Here is a 16,739-nt window from a genome sequence, read left to right as displayed (position 1 = left end):
ACTGGAAACGTGAAGAACTCCCGCACTATGTACTGTGTCATGTAGTGGCGAGGACACTGGCTGTGCGCCGTAAGGCCAGGAGGTCCCACCCCCGGGTTGACGAAGGAATGGTTAAATGGGAGGTGGCAGTAGTGGTGAGTTGTTACACTTCTGCGGGGGGTCTCTTGGGCGGCTGAACTAGGTTGGCACGAGGCTCCGGCGAGCAAACGTCGTCGGCTCACTGCTGGCGGACGTGTGATTCCGCTTCTCAGAGAACTCAACGCTTCAAACCCAGAACGATCTGTTCCAAGACACCGAGGAGCACTGCTGCCAAATGCCGCATCATGAGCTCGGGTGGAACGGGCCGATGGATCTTTTGGCTCTGCGCGTTTCTTATCCGCCACAACTTTCCTGGTTTGAAGATACCGACGTCTACTTGCAGCATAACTAGACAGAGAGGAAGCATGTACTGTAACGTTAGGCCCCGCATCATTGCCGAGGTCCGACTGACTGGCGACGGAATCAATATTCACCCCTGGTTTTCTGGTCTGAGGATACCGACGTCTATTGGCCGTGTCACGAGACCGCGAGGAAGGATGGACTGGAGGTACCTTAGCTTGGCCATGGGCTGACTGACTGGTGGGATCATTACTAGCAATAAATTGACTAGATTTGAGATAATGCGCACTTCCGGTGTAATGAGATTGTGAGTAAGGATGTACTGGTAAAATTGATACATCAACACGACCAGGGGCTGTCTGCCTGGTGGAATCATTACTCGTAACGATAGAACTAGTTTGGGGATATTTATGTGTCCTTGCGGTGTGATAAGATTGTGCATAAGAATGTACTGGAAAAGTTGATCCGTCAATATGGCTAGGGGCAGTCTGACTGGCAGAATCATTACTCGTAATAGAACTAGTTTGGGGATACTGACGTGTTCTTGCACTGTAATAAGATTGTGAATAAGAATGCACTGGAAAAGTTGATCCATCAATATGGCTAGGGGCAGTCTGACTGGTAGAAACATCACTCGTAACAAATAAACTAGTTTGGGAAGAATGTGTACTTGTGGTATAATAAGACTGTGAAGAGGAATGTTCCGGAAAAGTAAGTACCTCAGCATTGCTAGGGGCTGACTGAGGGGTAAAATCATCAATAAGTGGACTAGTTTGGGTACTTGCATTGTAATGAGATTGCGAAGAAGAATGTTCTGGAAAAATAGGTACCTCATGATGGCTAGGCACTGTCTGACTCGTGGAATCATTACTCATGGCAACTGAACTAGTTTGGGGATACTGAAGTGTACTTGCGGTGTTATAAGACTGCGAGGAAGTATGAACTGGTGTAACTTCGGTTGATTGACTGACGATGTAGTCAGGAGACACAGAATCTGAGGGTAATTCTTCATGTTTGATAGGTTGCGGTTCGCGTACCTTAGTTTGGGAGAATATTGCTACATGATCTTTCCCTGCTAGAAATACACCTCCATGTGACGGAACATCTGCATGAGAAACCCCCTTTCCTTTAGAATGAGATGCCCTAAAGGAATTTTTAATCGAAGTATGATGTTTTGGAAGTGGCGGTGAATTTATACCCATAAATGATGGCATTACATCTCTTGGTCTTTCATTCTTAAGTTGGTTAGTATGTGGTTTTATCTGCTCTGAATTTATTTGTTCTTGGTTATGCTTCTCCTGTATTATTCGTGAAACTGGAGTAGCTGCTATCTCATGTAAATTACTACGAATCTTCCTATTTTCTTTTATATTTTTTTGACTAAACATTATTTTTTTGAATGTCTGTACTTCCTCTTTTTGCAAATGGAACTCAGATTTTAAGAAATGGTTGGGATAATTCAGGTCTTTCGGGTGAGCTGTAATAATATCTGATTTAAAATTGTTCCGTTCATTATTTGATGTTGAAGGTAACGCAGTATCGGTTTTCACTTGATGGTTAGAATTCATGTCTACAAATGTATTTTCAGCTCTATTTTTTTCCGGGTCAGATTTCACATCAGGTAACACGACACCAAGTTTAAAATATCTTTTTTCTTCCACTTTGTCATATTGCATAGAAGTAACAGTTTTTATATCTTTTGGGGATGTAACATAAACACCATCTAAATCTTTGCGCTCGTCTTGCGAAATGTCAAATAAATCTTCTTTACCATCTTCTGGTTTCGAATATAAAGAGCTGTATTGTACATTATAATTTGTGTGCGACGTAAGATGAACAAAATAAGAAAAATCAATTTGGTTTTGTGATTTCCGGGGATCAATGTTCAAATCTTCATCTCGACTTACTTCCTTAACCTCATCATAAGCAAGTTCTTTTAAAAACATGTGAGCTTCGATTTTTTGTATCTCTGTTACATGAACACGACTTCGAAGTTCTGGAAAATGTGTTTCTGGTAAAAAATAGCTTAAAATATAGGGCACAGCCTTTAATTCTAGAGGTTCAGTTTTTGCAAAAGTTATATGTTCTTCGGGTAGTTTATCAATCTCGTGTTTTTCTTTAGTCTCTTCATTTAACATCAGAATCCCACCTTTATTACTTTCCTCTTGTAATAGATATGATTCAGCAGTCGCTATCTTTTTGTTTTCGAGTATGGTTACAGTTTCTAAAGTGTTCTCTTTTTGTGAATCTTCAAATACGAGTATAGCATTTATTTTTTTAGAATGTGTCTCATATACCTTTAGAATTTCAAATGGTGAGATTTCAGATTCCATTACCTGGGCTTCGATTCTCTCTGTTTTACTGCTACTAAGACCAATGTGAGGGTCTGCCACTGGTTCTTTTTCTGGTAAACTGTCGTCAAAGTGTGCCAAATTACTTATTTTAGTTAATTCTGCAGGATCTTCTGGTTCAACTTCGAACACGAACTCACACTGATAATTACAGTCCTCGTACACCTTCGGAAACTTACTTTCAGTGGGTACCGGTTCCGATATTAGGTCCTGTCCATTATCTCTCTGACCATCAAATCCCCACTGCACAACAGAAACAATTTCAGTCTGTGTGGCAAACTCCATACTAGACGCTGGTTCATGCGCCTCTTGGGAACGCTCATGTTCTGTAAAATCTTCGCCATCTATCTCGATCACGAAACGTGGTTGATCACTAGGTGACGAATACATCGGCTGGAATTTAAAGCTGCTATTTTTAGTCTCCAGAAGATTATATTCGGCTCTCTCTAGATGACTCCTGTCCATTTCAGTCCCCGCCCCTGTAACAAACAGCAGAGGGTTTATAAATTGAGCGAAAATTTAAGGGTTTTGGAGTCATTAGAACTATTAGATTTAACAAGAATAACACACGGATTATTGAAAAGAATATTTTAAAAAATAAATGTGACAATAGTTCATGGACGAAACGGAAAATAAACACAGTAATTTGATTTAAATATTGTCTCAAAGATTTTGTGAAATGTGACAGTCAAGTAGAGAGAGCTAAGTCCTAAATATTGGAGACAGATAATTTATTTTGAGGTATCCATGGTTGCGAGACACAGCGAGAATCCATATCATGAAATTGGAGATAGGTACTGATCTAAGGTGCCGGAGTGCCAATCCAGTCAGAGAGCTCATATCCTGATCAGATTGTTGTTGTATGCTTTATCAATTTTTCTGGATATTATGAAGGTTTTAAAAGGCGTCTCTTATACTTAAGTTTCGACTATAAACTCGCTCTTTATTACAGTTGCTCTTCATTATAGTCTTGCTCTGATCATTACAGTCTCGTGTGTCGTTCTGGTTGCAATTCTACAGGACGCTCAATTGCAGAGTTATGCTCATGCATTACGGTCATGATTGTGACAAGCCGAGAGAGCGATAGTACGCCCATCATCATCCAAAGCGAAGCTCAGTTAATGTCGTCCAATTACGAGTAATTTTTCCAAAACACATTTCATGAGTTCCGACATACTTGATAACTGAGTTTTTATCCCAAAAGTCTTGAACCATTTTGTCGCTAAACAGGAGAATTAATTTTATTTTTCATGGCATTCTCAGTGTATAATTTTATATATAGGCCTAGTCATGATGTTCACACACATATAAAATTATTCTTAGTTCAAACTGTGGCGTGAGTAGGCCATGTTTACGATTATAGATTAGAAGAAATTTTTCTTTAATAATACGTAACTTTTCTGGGAGATAATATACTTATATGATAAAGTAATACAATATTTCAATACGTAGGCTAACTTTAAGAAGCGGTAGTATATACATTTTAACAAAATAAATTTCAGCAGTGAGGATTTTTATTTTAGGGTGTGTTTTACAATGATAGTGCCACTCTCACATCTGTCAGCTAACTAAAATTTGCTTTGTAGCTGTTATGTTTCAACATAAAAATATATCTATCCTCTGTTAACTTTACACCTAAACCATTCAGTGGTTCCACAAATCTGTTTTTTTTGTGGAGGGGGGGGGGGGTGGGTGGTTAAGGGTTTACCGTTAATGTGTGTGGATGTATTTATTAAATTACCAGGCCTTCAGTTTCTTAATCACCCTTGACAATACACGCAGCAAGGGCATGTCAAAACGTCGGGCTTTAACATTGTTATCACAGAAGTAGTTGTGTTTTATTCGGTCAGTTTTGCTTAAACATATTCTGAGTATACATACATAAATAAAAAACACAGCGTACCACGTAGGTATCTGTTGGTTTGAACACACTGTTGCAGCGCTAAATTTGACTGAAACCCAACTGTTCCCAAGAGTTGGGAACACGTTTTACCGTAAGCCCACAGACTCACTGCCGCGGCCAAACAATGCTAGGGCACGGTAACAGTATCGAGTATATATATATATATAATTATATATAATTATTTAATTATATGTACCTAACATCGAAAATTCTTTGGAAACTTAGTTGCCCAAAAGTTTTATTTTAACGATAAAGTAAAACAAAATTTACATATAAAATCCATTTATGAGACAAATAAAATAATGCTTATACTGCATGTTTATCATCTAGAAGTATATAAATATTTTCTCCCTTAGTAAACAGTTATTAGATAATTCTACAGCAATGTATTGCGCAATTTACATTGTAATTTGTAAATTAAAAATACAATTTTATTTTGGTTTTTGGATTGAAAATAACGTTATCGATAAAATTACAAAAAAAAATATATTTCTTTTCTGAGGAGTATTAATTTGGAAACTTATAAAAAAAATACAAAATGACAAATTTTAAGTTAACTGCAGCGAAGGTGGTCCACGTAAGATGAGAATTTCAATTCATTTCTTTCGATGATAGCGTGCATGCAAAAGACAAGTCTGTGGGTCTCCTCCTGCGGACGTGAGTATTTCTAGCAAACCAGGGCCCAGTGGGAAATACTGACGAACGGGCCGTATTCGGCACGGATTACTTCACAAAGCGAGACACCAAATTTGGAACTCGGACCCATGGCTGGTTTACACTGGGCCAGCGATTTGATCGAGTGGCGAGAACTTCGGCGGAATCACTCCATGCAAGCAAAACTGCCTGGCCGAGCGGATTCGATCCAGTAAAATAAATAGAGGATGGTCGAGTAGCTTCCCCGACTACATAACCTCACTTGCCGCTCGTCCCTTACTGGGAAGGTTCGGGCGACGACGTATTAATAGAGTTCATTAGTGGATTGCATCATATTCGGAAACATCTCTCTTCGATGTCATGACACGTTGGAGTGACCTAGTGAAAACTTACGCCCTCGAAAAAAAAAAACCTAAAGAAAGAAATCCGAGAATTGTATTTATTTAACAAACCTAACCTAACCGCGGGACCGTGTTAGTAGACCAAAATTCAATGGACCGACAGGAAAAGACCGGCAGTTGTTTGAGCAACTGTCGTTTCTCCGACATTTCGGTCAAATGACTTTAGGTTTAGTGACTGCTACCCACTTAACATACCTTTTACTTATTGCAACTAAAAGAAAAAGTGAAGGAGTCTATCCATTACACCCCAGAGATTGTAACATCTAACGTAGGTAACGGGCCAATTCATGTCTTTTCTTGTTGCAAATACACTCATAATACGAAACTTTGATTCGAAGTTTAACGTAGAATTCTTTAAGGTAATACCGAGCGTGATAAATATACGTAAAATGTATGTTCAAATAAGCATTAAACAGTTAACAATATAAATTTTCCCTTTTGGCTTTGCGAACTTTGGTTGGTTGCCATCCGCCACAGATGGCAGCGCCGTGGTTGTTACACATTTATGTCCCTTCACGAAATTACGCCCACCCACTAAATGCAGTCAATTGAGAGCTAAGATGTTACACATATAACAAAAAATTGGTTGTCTGTAAAGTCAGTTTACGGACGAAAGTTTAACGTGACAACGTCATTACAAAACATTGATGAAATGATTGCATACTTTTATGAATAAAATTGAATAATTTTTATTTTAATAATAAAAGAATAAATTCTTGAAATTATACTAGTAATCAGATTTTTTAAATGCAAGAATAAATAAACTTTATTGCCGAAATTATTGTTGAAAAAAACCAATGAAAACCACATTAACTTTTCACTTCACTTTATAAACAGTCGACGAAACAGTTCACGTTTAGATATAAGTTGTGTGCTGCCGCTGTCTTTCTTCTCCTCGGACGCATAGGCCAATCGAGTGGAAGAGAGCTAGATGTGGCGCAAGCGTACAAAGAGCGTAACGGGACACAGCGTAACGGAACAATGTGCGTAACGGGACATTTTTTCGTGCGTGCAGCCGGCGTTCAACGATTTATTAGACGTTGTCACGTCAAAAAAAAAAAAAACGAAAACGATGGAACGAGATGATTAATTGGGTTCTGACTCAAGGGTCAGCCGAAGACTGGACAGACCAGAGGCAGGCCTACTCACCGGTCGGCTCGTCGTCGTAGTCGAAGGACGTCTGCACGGCCTGGTCCATGGTGTCCTTATGAGGACTCTGGATCATCACACCCACGCTGCGCCAGCCTGGAGGGAACAAGAGCAGCGCCGGATCAGCGGTCCCGGGCCCAGAGTCACATAGCTGCGTGTGCCCATGTAGGTGCCTAATGAAGGTGTCACCGGCAGACAGGGGCCCACATATGTGGCGGGGGGGGGGGGGGGGGGGCACGGCATGGTCCATGGTGTCCTTATGAGGACTCTGGATCATCACACCCACGCTGCGCCAGCCTGGAGGGAACAGGAGCAGCGCCGGATCAGCGGTCCCGGGCCCAGAGTCACATAGCTGCGTGTGCCCATGTAGGTGCCTAATGTAGGTGTCACCGGCAGACAGGGGCCCACATCTGCGGGGGAGGGGGCACGGCCTGGTCCATGGTGTCCTTATGAGGACTCTAGATCATCACACCCACGCTGCGCCAGCCTGGAGGGAACAAGAGCAGCACCGGATCAGCGGTCCAAGGCCCAGAGTCACATAGCTGCGTGTGCCCATGTAGGTGCCTAATGTAGGTGTCACCGGCAGACAGGGCCCACATCTGCATGGGGGGGGGGGGGGCACGGCCTGGTCCATGGTGTCCTTATGAGGACTCTGGATCATCACACCCACGCTGCGCCAGCCTGGAGGGAACAAGAGCAGCACCGGATCAGCGGTCCAAGGCCCAGAGTCACATAGCTGCGTGTGCCCATGTAGGTGCCTAATGTAGGTGTCACCGGCAGACAGGGGCCCACATCTGCGGGGGGGGGGGGGAAGGGAGAACGGCCTGGTCCATGGTGTCCTTATGAGGACTCTGTATCATCACACCCACGCTGCGCCAGCCTGGAGGGAACAAGAGCAGCGCCGGATCAGCGGTCCCGGGCCCAGAGTCACATAGCTGTGTGTGCCCATGTAGGTGCCTAATGTAGGTGTCACCGGCAGACAGGGCCCCACATCTGCGGGGGGGGGGAAGGGAGCACGGCCTGGTCCATGGTGTCCTTATGAGGACTCTGGATCATCACACCCACGCTGCGCCAGCCTGGAGGGAACAAGAGCAGCGCCGGATCAGCGGTCCCGGGCCCAGATTCACATAGCTGCGTGTGCCCATTTAGGTGCCTAATGTAGGTGTCACCGGCAGACAGGGCCCCACATCTGCGGGGGGGGGGGGGGGAAGGGAGCACGGCCTAGTCCATGGTGTCCTTATGAGGACTCTGGATCATCACACCCACGCTGCGCCAGCCTGGAGGGAACAAGAGCAGCATCGGATCAGCGGTCCCAGGCCCAGAGTCACATAGCTGCGTGTGCCCATGTAGGTGCCTAATGTAGGTGTCACCGGCAGACAGGGGCCCACATCTGCGGGGGGGGGGGGGGGGGAAGGGAGAACGGCCTGGTCCATGGTGTCCTTATGAGGACTCTGTATCATCACACCCACGCTGCGCCAGCCTGGAGGGAACAAGAGCAGCGCCGGATCAGCGGTCCCGGGCCCAGAGTCACATAGCTGTGTGTGCCCATGTAGGTGCCTAATGTAGGTGTCACCGGCAGACAGGGCCCCACATCTGCGGGGGGGGGGGGGGAAGGGAGCACGGCCTGGTCCATGGTGTCCTTATGAGGACTCTGGATCATCACACCCACGCTGCGCCAGCCTGGAGGGAACAAGAGCAGCGCCGGATCAGCGGTCCCGGGCCCAGAGTCACATAGCTGCGTGTGCCCATGTAGGTGCCTAATGTAGGTGTCACCGGCAGACAGGGCCCCACATCTGCGGGGGGGGGGGGGGGGAAGGGAGCACGGCCTGGTCCATGGTGTCCTTATGAGGACTCTGGATCATCACACCCACGCTGCGCCAGCCTGGAGGGAATAAGAGCAGCGCCGGATCAGCGGTCCCGGGCCCAGATTCACATAGCTGCGTGTGCCCATTTAGGTGCCTAATGTAGGTGTCACCGGCAGACAGGGTCCCACATCTGCGGGGGGGGGGGGGGAAGGGAGCACGGCCTAGTCCATGGTGTCCTTATGAGGACTCTGGATCATCACACCCACGCTGCGCCTGCCTGGAGGGAACAAGAGCAGCACCGGATCAGCGGTCCCAGGCCCAGAGTCACATAGCTGCGTGTGCCCATGTAGGTGCCTAATGTAGGTGTCACCGGCAGACAGGGGCCCACATCTGCGGGGGGGGGGGGGGGGCACGTCCTGGTCCATGGTGTCCTTATGAGGACTCTGGATCATCACACCTACGCTGCGCCAGCCTGGAGGGAACAAGAGCAGCGCCGGATCAGCGGTCCCGGGCCCAGAGTCACATAGCTGCGTGTGCCCATGTAGGTGCCTAATGTAGGTGTCACCGGCAGACAGGGCCCCACATCTGCGGGGGGGGGGGGGGGAAGGGAGCACGGCCTGGTCCATGGTGTCCTTATGAGGACTCTGGATCATCACACCCACGCTGCGCCAGCCTGGAGGGAACACAGAGCAGCGCCGGATCAGCGGTCCCGGGCCCAGATTCACATAGCTGCGTGTGCCCATGTAGGTGCCTAATGTAGGTGTCACCGGCAGACAGGGGCCCACATCTGCATGGGGGGAGGGGGCACGGCCTGGTCCATGGTGTCCTTATGAGGACTCTGGATCATCACACCCACGCTGCGCCAGCCTGGAGGGAACAAGAGCAGCGCCGGATCAGCGGTCCCAGGCCCAGAGTCACATAGCTGCGTGTGCCCATGTAGGTGCCTAATGTAGGTGTCACCGGCAGACAGGGTCCCACATCTGCGGGGGGGGGGGGGAAGGGATCACGGCCTGGTCCATGGTGTCCTTATGAGGACTCTGGATCATCACACCCACGCTGCGCCAGCCTGGAGGGAACAAGAGCAGCACCGGATCAGCGGTCCCAGGCCCAGAGTCACATAGCTGCGTGTGCCCATGTAGGTGCCTAATGTAGGTGTCACCGGCAGACAGGGCCCCACATCTGCGGGGGGGGGGGAAGGGAGCACGGCCTGGTCCATGGTGTCCTTATGAGGACTCTGGATCATCACACCCACGCTGCGCCAGCCTGGAGGGAACAAGAGCAGCACCGGATCAGCGGTCCCAGGCCCAGAGTCACATAGCTGCGTGTGCCCATGTAGGTGCCTAATGTAGGTGTCACCGGCAGACAGGGCCCAACATCTGCGGGGGGGGGGGGGGGGGGAAGGGAGCACGGCCTGGTCCATGGTGTCCTTATGAGGACTCTGGATCATCACACCCACGCTGCGCCAGCCTGGAGGGAACAAGAGCAGCGCCGGATCAGCGGTCCCAGGCCCAGAGTCACATAGCTGCGTGTGCCCATGTAGGTGCCTAATGTAGGTGTCACCGGCAGACAGGGGCCCACTTCTTAGGGGGGGGGGGGGGAGGGAGCACGGCCCGAGAGATTTCCCACGTGGGCTCAAGCCGACTCAAGTCTTCCTCTCTCGATAGCGTGCTTGTATGTTGCTGACTGTCCACACTCTGGCCCACATAATAATAAGCATTTATTTCCCCTTTTTTTACACTTTGTCAACAATATTTTCTTTATCAACCAGGAAGTTTAGCACTCACGAAAGCTATCTTGTATGTGAGTGCATCTAGTCACCGCTTCAAATTACATGCGGTATTTTGACAAATGTAAACATTTATAAACGTATAATAACTGAGAAATAAATATATATAAAAAATATAACCTAAGAACATTAGTTTTTATTAAGATGAAAGTTAAAAAGAGCATGTAATAAGAAGACTTTTAAAATATACAGAAAGTTTTCGTGATAAAAGATAGACATCAAACGTGTTTCACAGTCGCGATCGTGCTGAAAAAGGGTGGGGGGGGGGGGGGGGGGGGGTCCGAGAGTTTCTCACGTGGACTTAAACCGACACAAGCCATCCGCTGGATGGGTTCTTGTATGTTGCATACTGCCCACATTCTGGCCCACATGCATGCAATAAGAAGACAACTTAAAAAAAAATATACAAAAAGTTTTCTATAAAAGATAGTTATGACATAAAACGTGTTTCACTGTCACGGTCTTGCAATCGTCCCCTCGCCGTTTCTACGCCCCTGCCTGTAGGGTGCATACGTTCTGGAAAGACAGGGAAATTTTTAACTGGCATGGACAATTTACAATTCATGGACATTTTCCAGTTATTTGTAATTTGAAGTCTACCATGACCCCGACAGGGAAGAATATATATTTTTTCAGATGGCGTTTTAGCGCATAGTCATACATGCTACAAAATAGTGTGTGCAAAGTTCTGTTTGAATTTGAATTTTCGTTACATAATTCTAGAGTAGATATGGGAATAGTGTAGGCTGTATTTTCGTATCACCTTTCAAAAAATCGTCAAATAAATGAATAATTTTTTTTTAAAGAATAGTCAAAGCTGTTTGAAATTTTGGCTGCTGCAATGCAGAGCGAAATGTCGGTTCTTTCTAACACTATCGATGAGGCTCGGTGGTCAATATATGTTATATTTTTTACGATAGATTTTTTTTCTCGAAAACAGGGCTATGGGTGCTAAGTTGTAATCGTTATCCAGCTGATAAAATAAAAACAGAAATAAAATGTATGGTAATTGAGAGTGACACAAATAGTAATATAAAAAGTTTTTAATTGCCTGGCATAGACATGGAGATGAAATTTGCAGTAAAATGCATTGTACGACAATGATAATGTCTCGGGAGTGCAATAATCGACAGTGATGTGAAGATGAGTGGTAGTTACCCTTGACCTTTTACCGAGCACACTATTAGAAATTGCAGTAAATTTACGGATTTTTGGACGTAGAATCAACCTGAAAATAAAATAAGTGTTCTTCGTAGTCTCTCTAACTTCGAGTTAAGTGTTTCTGGGCAAACACAAGCGTGGAAAAAAAAAAAGGTTTTTGATTCAACAAGTTTTTGGATGCTTCGTTATTATAATAAGATTATTATTGTTGATTCATGTTAAAAATAAGCTAAACCCAGTATCGTAAATTTTGGAAGATAAACCGTAAATTCACGAAGATACCTTAATAATTTGTAACCAGCGTTCTTCGTTATTTTAAGGTGAAATTTTTTTTAACAGTGTATAGAATGAATACAAGGTCGAGCTACAAGCTTTCACTACGTGCATCTTCGCCTCTGTGGGGTCCTACGGCATGGTCGATGTGACGAATCCTTCTTCCACACCTCTCTAACACATAAACTCTTAAACTAAAAAAATAATTCGTTCAGATATAAAAAAAAACACTTTGAGGTAAGAAAACCTTTTAATATTTTTTTTTTTCAAATAATTTCCTTCTTACATTATTTCTAGAGACATCAACTCACAATAAAGACAGTGGCAATGCGAGTTGAGAGGAAACTAGGGCAGTCTAATGGAGCACTGACGAAATTGAAAGGCAGGGGATACGGGAGTACCACGAGATAACTTTTAAAGGGTTCCGCCTATCCGGGCACACACGCGGTGCGCAGAACTTCAGAAACTACTCAAGACATCCCAGTGGGGTCTGCTTACGAAAAGCATTCAAGAGTTCGCTGAGGGCCGAAAAGTACTTTTGATTTCGGATTAAGTTTTTAAACTGTATTTTTAGAAGAGTTAAAACGCATGGCTAAAACTCATGTTTTCAGAGTTAATTTTAGGAGCAAAACAACCAGAACAGATTCTTGAAATCACTTAATGGACTTGCATTACACCTTTATCTTCAATTCTCAGCCATATAATGTTACGGTCACCGCTCGAATTTCACAGTTGTCCTGTGACGACGAGAAGACTGCGCGCCAGTTCAGAGCCTAGCGCTTAGAGCGAGCTTCGCGTTTGTCATCCCGCCTCACTAACACAGATACATCCCTCGTCAGGGGTGTATGTGTGTTAGTGAGGCGGGATGATAAGCGCGACGCTCGCTGGTATTTATAGCGCGGTATCGCCTCTAAGCGCAAGGCTCTGAACTGGTGCGCAGTCTTCTCGTCGTCACAGGACAACTGTGAAATTTGAGCGGTGACCATAACATTATATTGCGTAGAAATGAAGATAAAGGTGTATTGCAAGTCCCTCAAGTGCTTTCAAGAATCTGTACCGGTTGTTTTACGCCTAAAAATTACTCTGAAATCATGCGTTTTAGCCATTTTAACTCTTCTAGAAATACATTTTGAAAACTTAATCCGAAATCAAAAGTACTTTTCGGCCCTCAGTGAACTCTTAAATACTTTTCGTAAACAGTCCCCACTCAGATATTTTGAGTAGTTTTGAAATCGCGTTGTTTTTCCTGAAGCTCTGTACACCGTATGTGTGGGAATTCCCGGTGTGACGCCGCCGGGAATCCGAGCGGTTCAAACAATACCTTTATTTAGGGACGCATACATCAGGTAAAGTATTCGTAACAACGCATACCGTGATAGACTTGTGCATGCATTATTTTAAAATAAAAAAGAAACACCTGCATAAAGCGAATCTGTCAACAGCAATGTTTAGTTTTGAAATTAGTCAATACGGTATATTTAATGATATCAGGATTTAAACAAAATTCAAATAGATCCAAACTTTTTTTTACTGCCTTATGAAATTCAAACCAACAATTAATAAGCGCGTATCTTATTTCATCTCAGTTTAATTGGTAAGAAGTAGCAGTGCATTTTCGGTTCTTATGAACATTCAAACTTTATTTTTGGTAGTTAATGAGCTAGGTATTTTAGTTTCGCTCACAATTGCCCTGCGCTGAAATGACAAATTTGCGTGACTCACCAGACGTAGGTATTGGGTCGTGTACAGGACAGGTACATTTCCCACTGGACAGCGCCATTCCCTGCCGGGAACAACAACATAATACATATTTGCTTTCTTATTCACAAACAAGTCTTATTTAACGAAATTTTCAAAGTCATGCCAGGGAGGGTAAAACAGGCAAGCGAATGGAAAAAAAAAAAACTCAACTTACTTTTAAATAGCAGGCACAATATTATTCACTGCTTACTCGGGGCTCAAACCCGGGAATTTAGATGAAGTAGGATTCTCAAAGGTGCGCCAAGAAGGATAAAAAAGAAAACCGTCAGCACAGTGTGTGGGGACACGTTGCCGTAAACTCGGTACAGTACGCGACGCCTTCTTGATTTCAGGTATTTTTAAGCAATAAATATTTACGATTGTTTAATTTAATAAAATGAAGGGCTACTTTAAATCATAGTATATGGATTATAACACTGTCTGAAGTTTTATAATGACTGACTACAAATAGTTTCCTCTGTGAAATTAATGGCTTTTAGTATTGAATTCATTAATTGTGGCGTAGGCTATGCCTTAGCGAAGCCCAGTTTTTCAATATTAAACGGTACGATAATGTTATGGAATATTTTGAAACCAATATGATGACTTTATCAAACTCGGTTAAAAGAAACCAACGGAAAGTCTTAAATTAAAATTATCAAATTATGCAATATCGTAATTTGTATAATTACACACATTATTCTGTGTTACAACACATTTTGGTGGCAGCTCGCCGAATTAATAAAATCGCACACAAGGGTGAAACTAGGAAACAAACATTGTTTTGGATCATAATACACAAAAACAAAACCAACATATTAAAAAATATATTATTTTTTTATGTTTACTACACGCACTGCTTAAACAAAGTGGAAAATATTTATAGTAAAAAAAATGGCAGTAAAACCTGAAGTAGATTTAAATTCGCAAGTGATGGTTTGTTAAAATTTTAATAAATGACATGACTTGATGTAAGTTTTTGGACATACGCCATTGCTAAGAACTTTTTCTGTTGAAGAAAAACTAATAAATAAAATAAATAAATAAAAATACCCAAAAAAAAACAAAAAACACACAAAATTAAGCAAACAATTGCTGTTGTCAATAAGGATATGAACACCACAAAATATTCCGAAACAGGAATATGGTCAACAAACAAAGAAAAACAAAGAAAAATGTACTAAGTTAAGCTGAATTATTTTGGTTTCAATATTTTTGTGTTGTCATTATTTGTGGGGGTTTTTTCGTTCTCTTAGTACATTTTTCTTTGTTTTTCTTTGTTTGTTGACCATATTCCTGTTTCGGAATATTTTGTGGTGTTCATATCCTTGTTGACAACAGCAATTGTTTGCTTAATTTTGTGTGTTTTTTGTCTTTTTTGGGTATTTTTATTTATTTATTTTATTTATTAGTTTTTCTTCAACAGAAAAAGTTCTTAGCAATGGCGTATGTCCAAAAACTTACATCAAGTCATGCACTCCCATTGCACAAATATTTTAAAGATAACAATAAATGACATCTTGTGTCGACAGAGACGATGATCTGTGCAAAAATGAGGATGGAGCACTGGAAGAATGTGTGAGCGAGGGAAGCGGGAGTACTCCGAGGAAACCTACTGTCTCACGGCAACGTCCGTCACGGTTCGCACGAGAATCGAACCAGATCGCCTTCGCGGAAGCCAATTCGACAACTCGATAACCCGTGATCTTAGCTTCAGAGATACGCAAGTTTCGCCTGAAGTTATCTTTGAAAGCTTATTAAAATTTGCACTTGTGGAGAGAGAGAGAGAGAGAGAGTAGGGAAAGGCTAGGAACAGAAAGCAAGCGAGGGTTATATATAAAAAAAAAAGATTAATGTTTTTTTTTTTTTGGCCTCCAGCCACTTTAAAATCGACACGCGCTCACCCGGAACACCGGGCTAGGTAATTAAAGACCTATGCCGTCGAACCTCGTTAGTAACTATTATTTGAAAAGAGGAATATTTCTCGTAATGACATCATCTCGTGAAATAACGATATAAGGCTGCCATCACATTTATCTCGACTTTAACTGAACACTGAACGTGTGAATTTTTTTTGCATCTCTGAAATTTTTTTTTCAAACTTCCAGTACGTATTATTAAGGCAGGGCAAGTTATTCTCCAGGACAGGAAACATTTTTCGTTGTAAAAAAACACTTGCATGAATCAGATAGACTTTTATCAATTTGGAAACTTTCGTGGAATCCAAAGCTAATCTATCACACCTGCGAGGTGAATCGATTATCGTAGATTCACAAAGTGAGAGCAGCGAAAATATTTACATGTACAATCCTGACGTAAAACTGACATAGAACGGCGCCATATATACGAGTACTTATAAGAAAGTTAAATGTTATAATGAGTTTACGTCACTCAGTTAGCCACATGCATTTAACGTTCCTTCAATCCTCAATACTAATGGCATATAAATGTAAACCTAACCTCAAACACAAAGGCGTACGATTTGTAAACATAAATTTTCTAAATCATGAAGTTATAATTACCTTCAATATGAGCCTTAATTCTTTTTAATTGGAAAATACATATTTTAGAAAAAACAATCTAATATTTTTGATTTTGTTTGTAGCCGACACTTGATTTGATTTCGTTCACAGAGCAGCTAGTCCTTAATTGGCATTTAATGTGTATTTATTATCGTGAAGCACATCATAGGTGTATTCCATAGAAAAGTGTATTCAGTATCGCTGCATTGTCGGAAACGAACATAAAATCCTTATAAAATGAGTGAAACATAGAGGAATGGTTAAATTGATCTGGCCAAAATGTTTCCGTTTGTTGTTTAAGGCAGTCTGCTTTTAACGTTTTTTTTTTTAAACAATTTGCTATTACAATTTTCGTTGTAAATAGTTTATCGTTGCTATTTGCTTAGTTGATGCTTATTCCTTTTTAATTTTGTTTTGCCATTTCACACTATTTTAAAAATTCAATAGGCCTATAGGTTTCGTTTTAGTTTTTAATTTATGTTTTTAAAATGCTTACGTTTCATTAATTTCCGTTTACCTTTATTAAACTTATAAAGCTGGTGATTTGCGCGGGAATGACGAACGAGTGTTTCAGCACTTTTGTATTTAATAAATAATATTTTTTTAGAACAAAACT

General features: G+C 42.7%; 1 protein-coding gene across 1 annotated transcript in view; it reads right to left on the bottom strand.

Annotated features, from left to right (window-relative positions):
- The window catches only part of LOC134537319 (uncharacterized), a 53,444-nt gene extending 37,178 nt beyond the window's left edge, over nt 1–16,266 (bottom strand). Inside the window, exons 1-4 of the mRNA XM_063377621.1 lie at nt 16,124–16,266; nt 13,584–13,644; nt 6,837–6,932; nt 1,727–3,208 (exon numbers count right to left, since the gene is read on the bottom strand). Of these exons, the coding sequence (XP_063233691.1) occupies nt 1,727–3,208; nt 6,837–6,932; nt 13,584–13,641 (1,636 nt within the window). The 5' untranslated portion in view covers nt 13,642–13,644; nt 16,124–16,266. The remainder of the gene's footprint in view (nt 1–1,726; nt 3,209–6,836; nt 6,933–13,583; nt 13,645–16,123) is intronic.
- Between the last annotated feature and the right edge of the window lie 473 nt (nt 16,267–16,739).

Source organism: Bacillus rossius, chromosome 12, assembly GCF_032445375.1.
Source record: "Bacillus rossius redtenbacheri isolate Brsri chromosome 12, Brsri_v3, whole genome shotgun sequence".
NCBI classification, from domain to species: domain Eukaryota; kingdom Metazoa; phylum Arthropoda; class Insecta; order Phasmatodea; family Bacillidae; genus Bacillus; species Bacillus rossius.
This window is presented reverse-complemented; position numbering and strand designations above follow the sequence as displayed.